At 31.3% G+C, this 6,300-nt stretch overlaps 1 protein-coding gene across 3 annotated transcripts in view; it reads right to left on the bottom strand.

Annotated features, from left to right (window-relative positions):
- Positions 1 to 5,572, bottom strand: part of LOC117110854 (5-aminolevulinate synthase, erythroid-specific, mitochondrial-like) — a 17,249-nt gene extending 11,677 nt beyond the window's left edge. Inside the window, exons 1-2 of one of the 3 annotated variants that reach the window (XM_033253704.1) lie at positions 5,424 to 5,572; positions 350 to 520 (exon numbers count right to left, since the gene is read on the bottom strand). In XM_033253704.1, the coding sequence (XP_033109595.1) occupies positions 350 to 509 (160 nt within the window). In that variant the 5' untranslated portion in view covers positions 510 to 520; positions 5,424 to 5,572. Of the gene's footprint in view, positions 1 to 349; positions 521 to 1,560; positions 1,824 to 5,423 lie in introns of those variants that run through there. The other 2 variants (XM_033253697.1, XM_033253691.1) reach the window with 2 other exon arrangements.
- Positions 5,573 to 6,300: the final 728 nt, after the last annotated feature.

Genomic DNA, 6,300 nt, shown 5'->3' with positions numbered 1-6,300 from the left:
GATGATGATGATGATGATGGTGATGAGGATTATGATAATGATGAGAAGGATGAGAATGGTGATGAGGATGATAACGATGATGATGATGATGAAGATGATGATGATATAATGATGATAAGGTCTAAGGATAATGACGATCTTTTGAATGGTGATGATTCAGATTTTAAAATAAGGATCATACACTGATGTACACAGTACTAAAAATGACAACACTGTAAAACACATTACATAACAAATACTAAAAAATTATATTAAAATATACCATATAGAGTACTGTATAGTATATCATTGATTCACTGATTGATTGATTGATGTAAATTATAAAAATGAACATATATTACAATCGTACCTTCACTATCCATCTGCTTACTGGATGCATGTCGGGCAAGCATTTGAGTCATAACGGGGCAACTCTCCGCATAGCTGAACAGAGAGCTGCCGGCCCGTTTGGCAAAACCGTTGGGCAGCCGGCCAAGGAATGGACACTTCAAGCGAGCCACTTGGTTCATGGTTACTCGGTCTATTTAATGAAAAGTAAAAGATTTATTGGCAAACATTTTACAAATAGATGGTGTAAAAATATTTGTTATGATATAAATTCAAATCAAATCAACTTGGCCAATGAGAGAAATTAAATTGATATCAACAAGTTTATTAAAATATGTAAACAAAATGTAATTGTTGATGACAGGCCTGCAACTTTTAAATTTAAAATATCTACCAGCTACAACAAAAAAATTCCCCAATTTATTGATGTCAAGTGTGGAGTGCATGACTATCCTTATCAGTAGAAAATAATCAAATTTAATATGAGGGTACACAAATACAATACAAAATAAGAAATATATGAAGAACTTTATTGCAATCTCACATTAACATGAATAAGTCAAACAAAAGGGGAGAAAAACATTAAAACTACATCTAAAATACTACAAACAAATAAAAAATAGAATAAATCTACTATAAGTTAATTGAATTATAGATTAAGTTATGAATTCAAATACAAAAATAAATAATTCACTAATTAATTTAACATTTATATGACATTTTATTTAGTTAAAAAATTATTGTAACAGGGTAAAAAAATATAATCATTAAGACAACTCAGACCGACACCTAAAACCAACCAAAAACCGACTCGCCATAAATAAAAATAACTCATCTCGTCCGAGAGGAGGGCCCGGGTGTACAGGGACGAGGGAATGAACAATTTTCACAGAATATTACGCCTAAAATTTAGAATATAGTAAGACCCAAAAAATGTTGGCCGGACAATCCACTTACAGTATTTTTTATACTGCCTAATAATCTAATGAATTTATCTAATATTCATTAACAAAAACAAAATCACTCTACTGTACTGTACAATAGTACAGCATAATTTTAAAAAATCAACTCTACTCACTAATTCAAATCATTTATACTCTAGGTTATTAGACTCAAATTCTAAAACAAGCAATACTAACGAATATCACTAATGAACAAAACATTAGGCCTACTCATCTAAAATTATATAGGAACAGAACAGAAGATAAAAAAATCAATTATAAGAAAACTTACTGTAAATATTAAACATTAAATATGATAGTACTGTACACGTATAGAGAAAATCTGATCCTAAGCTTGAATGTTTTAAATCCAACAATAAGTATCGCTGAGCAGAGGCAACCAAGTGTTAGAAAATGTCAGTACACATGAATTAATTGAAGTGTAGCCTTGTATACAAACAAAAGGTGTCTTTAACTGAATAATGTTGAAGCCTCCAATAAGAAGGAAGACTTTCACAACCAACAAAACATAATGACAGTTCAGTGATTACCAGGATGCAAATACCACTGCCTGGCTCATCAAACCTTTCAAGTAGCTACAAGCTGATTAGTAATTATACAAAAACCCTTAGCCAATCAGAAGTGGATAAATTGATATCTTCGCAACAAGGACACTGAGAATAATTTTGTTTTTATAAGCAGGAAAGCCATCTTAAACCAGATTGCCATGGTTTCCGATTCTAAGTTAGCTTTGAACACTATTTTATGAATTTCAGAAAAAAATACAACTTTTTCTTTATTTTTATAATACCTTCCACTGCCTTGAAATCTCCAAAGATAAGACATGTATATTTCTTCCTAATTATATAACTTTAAAGCACTTAATCATCCCATTACTACATTTATCAATAAAATTTTATTTTTATTTTCTCCTCCGGATAGATGTTTTTGGCAAAACTATTTGCTAAATGAAAAAACTAAACTTTATTATTTTTTTCCTGCTTTTTTCTGATGACCTTTAAAAAAATAAGTTCACGAAACAAGGAATAAAAAAAGTCTCGCCCTATCAGTTATTTTACGGATATCACAAATCTGAATCATTTTTTTAAAGACTATTCCTCCTATTTGAACTATTATTATTGAACCTGGCTTTAAAGCCAGCCACTCACTGTGTCCAAAGCTCACAGGCAACAACGTTGGATTCGTCGGTCAAAGGTCATACAACGCAGTTAAGTGCTTGTTTTTATAATTGGTTAATTTAATTCAAATATAATTGATCCTGATTTTATCACTAACAGAAAGTTTTACCTCCGAATGTTATTTTATATTTATGTCCCTAAATTGCTATGAAGTTCCACATCAACATCAGAAATATATTTTGTTAGATTTAAAAAAATTTTCAATTGTTAGTAAATAGAGCAATGTTACGTAAGGAAAACATTCAGAATTAAAAACTAGTATCCTAGCACTTTATAGGAAATAATTTACACAAACCTCTGATAGCAGCTTCTGCTGGTATTATTTAGGGTGCATATCAAATTTAAGTATTTATTCGCAAAAGTAATGAAAATGTACAAATTCTTTTTAAAGGGAATTGAAGATTGCATACAGTAGTAACATTCAAATTTAAAATGCTTTCATAATTTCATGTTACTTCACATGACAAAAACATGGATAATGACCGACATAAACTAAACTTTCTATTGAATATAAGAAATATTTCCTCTACAATCATGCAAAAATATTTGCCGTTCCTATTCTTCGACATCTTGAGATTTTTTTATTTCATTTGTTTTGATTTGTGCCTCAATGGAAGTTGGCTGTGTGACTTAATTGAATAAAACGACAGGGTATACTGTAAGCAAAGGTGCTAGGTACCATTCAAAACAGTATTTATTTAAGAAATTTTCCCTTCAGCCAGTTATTTTAGATACTCTTTCAAAGCTGCTGGACTGTGACTTAATGCTTAAACCCAATGAATGAAACAGGAACTATTCAAGCCTGAGAGCTTTAATAACCTTGCACGACAAAGTACACTACTATCAATGCTGCTACCAGGAAGAATGACTTGCAAGATAATACTGTAAGGTGTGGCCAAAGAATAACTGGTCACTTGACAAATACCAAATTTGATTCAAAAACTTAATATCGGATAATCCTCATAAATCTTGTTTAAACCAGTTTTATCTTGATTTGGTCATGATACATGTTATCATATCAATAATAATAATAATATAAATTTCATAATCCAATATTTATTAAAACAGACATTGAATAAATAAATGACATTGCCTGCCTGAACTTTGTAGTTTGGTGGTTATCTTTAGACATATATTTTTATATCATATTATATTTTTATGGCGACACTATTGTTGGTGTTTGACACACTGATGAGTCTTGAATAAATAAATAAGAGGTGTTTCAATCTCTCTGTTCGATTCTACAAACCGCAGAATTGAAAATTGCACTCCCCAGAATTAAAAAATATGGATTTGATGATGATATATGTTATCATCAGTAATAATATTAATAATAATATACATTTGATAATCCAGTATTTATTAAAACAAACATTGAATAAATAAATTACACTGCCTGCCTATATTGTTATTTTTATTATTATTGCCTGTATTTCGTAGTTTGATGGTTAAGAGGTGTTGCAAACTTACGTTTCGATTATACAGTAACAAACCTCAGGACGGAAAACTGCACTCGCTCCAGAGTTAAACAATAGATTCTTTAATGATAGTTGACTCATTAAATGTACAGTATGTTAAACACCAAACTTCTATTCTTTAACACTGTGCTGTATACGTATAGGAAAACTCTCTTATGCGCGCGACGCATGCCAGCATAACGATAAGTTATGGTCTAATTGAGGGCAGCATAATGTTATTTACCGTATTACTACAAGTTAACTGTTCCAATGGGAGAACATTATCTGGCTACTAAATTGACCTCTTTAAAGGTCGCACAAATATAAACAAATAAAACTGAACTTAAATTAATTAATATACTGTAGGCCTACAATAGTATATACACCTGGAGGTCTTCCAAAAAGCAGCCTCTACAAAGAGGAAAGTGATCAAAATGTTCTGTTAATGGCAGATTTTTTTTTAGCATGTAATGAGGAAATAAGGGAATGAAAATTTATAAGTGTCAGTAAAGATTGCAGGAAAGAGAGACAAAGGAAAATCAACATAGAAAAATTATCCCAAAATGACAATTAGGACCTGACCTAACACAGCATGGTATGTTATTAGTTCTGTCTAAAACATAAACCAATTAGTGAGAGCACAGACGATCTTGACTAACATGATTGTTTAAAATTTACAATACTGGTATTATTTATTACTGTATATTATAAGAAAAAAGTAGATAAATGTGTTACAGACTTAAATTTACCGACAATCAATCAATCAATCGAGCGTTCCATTTATTTATATGACCAATGCATTAGAGACTTCAATTTGCTGCAGAATTTTTTTTTAAACAATAATAAACCATACATAGGTAAAACTACATCTTAATATAACTGAAAATTAGCTACAAAATTTCTGTTTTTTTCTCTCTTAGTTAGTAAATTGTTTTATTTTGCCTACAGCAGAGGGTCATAGGCCTTTTGTTTAGGTGATAGGGCATCTTGATCTTAAAATTGCTGGTAGTGTAGGATGAATTACTAGGCTAGTTAGTAGGCCCTAGTTAGTAGTTGGCCTTGTCAAGCCCCTTGTTGTTGAATGATGACATAAAAATAATCATTGAACAATTTTATAACTTTACATATATAGTATCATGGACTGAATCATTTGGTCATTTGTATGGAACTTAGCCTAACAATACAGTCCGTCTACACCGCCGCTAAATAACGACTAAACGGACCTAGGCCTAACTAATAACTAAATGCAAGAAAGGGAGGAGGCATAGGGAAGGAGGCATAGGCCGCCTAGCATAGGTAGCCCCGCCTCCCCACACCCCACACTAGCTGCCTACGCCTCGGCTCAGACAAGGTGAGTTGCCGACAAGCAAGCCTAGCTAGAGCAATCATTCATTCATATAGGCAACAAGTTATCTAATTATAAAGTAAATAAAATATAGCAGTGACAACCTAAGTTATATATATAATAAAACAGACATGTCGCTTTAATATACGCTTACCTGGTAAGGCTGATACTACAATGAAATTTGATGAAAATTAAGTTTCGTGATCTACTCTGAGAACGACGAAACGGGCCAATCGCGAAATATTTTCAAGTCGAGTTGATCAAGTCGATCTTTAATAAATGTTGTTGGTTGCTGCTAAAAGTTGCCGGTTTTCCAGACACTTTTTTAGCCCAAACGTTTGTAAAGTATAGAGAGCGCTATTCATGTCAAGTCAAGACTTAAGAAGAGACCCAATCAATCAATCAATCAATCAATCAATCAATCAATCAATCAATCAATTTATTAGGAATAACTTAAGATCGGCGGCACACACAATAATAATAGTGGTGCATCTAAACTAATAATGTTTAAAGACAATGAAGTAAATTTATAAGTAGCCATATAAAGAAACAATTTAGAAATAAAGTGTTCAACTTATGCTAAACAAAGCCGTGAGCAACAAATGAAATAAATTTAAAATTAAAAATGAAAGACAAACAAAATGTCAAAAGTGGTACCATGTCTATGAAAAATTGCTTATTAAGATAAATTATTTATGGAATTATGGAAAGGAATTAAAATTGATATATTTCGGACAATCAGAATGAATAATTTTAAGATCCTGTAGTCAATAAGGCCCCATAAAAAAAATAATTTGATTCCATTCTTATGAATTTTTATAAATGTGTCCCTAACCATTGATTTTCTTGTGAACATCGGTAAATGGGGGCTAAGTTGGCGAAAAAACAAAAAACAAAAAAAACAAAAAAAATTCCCTCCCTCATCAGTTTTAATTCTTTGATAGGGTGATAAACTAATAATTTTTTATGGGCCCTAATAATGGGATCCATTACAAGTATTTTCCGTTTTAAAAAGATATTATCATCATCAT

Source organism: Anneissia japonica, unplaced genomic scaffold (genome assembly GCF_011630105.1).
Source record: "Anneissia japonica isolate Jap-2015-1 unplaced genomic scaffold, ASM1163010v1 scaffold1511_len2985839_cov193, whole genome shotgun sequence".
NCBI lineage: Eukaryota > Metazoa > Echinodermata > Crinoidea > Comatulida > Comatulidae > Anneissia > Anneissia japonica.
This window is presented reverse-complemented; position numbering and strand designations above follow the sequence as displayed.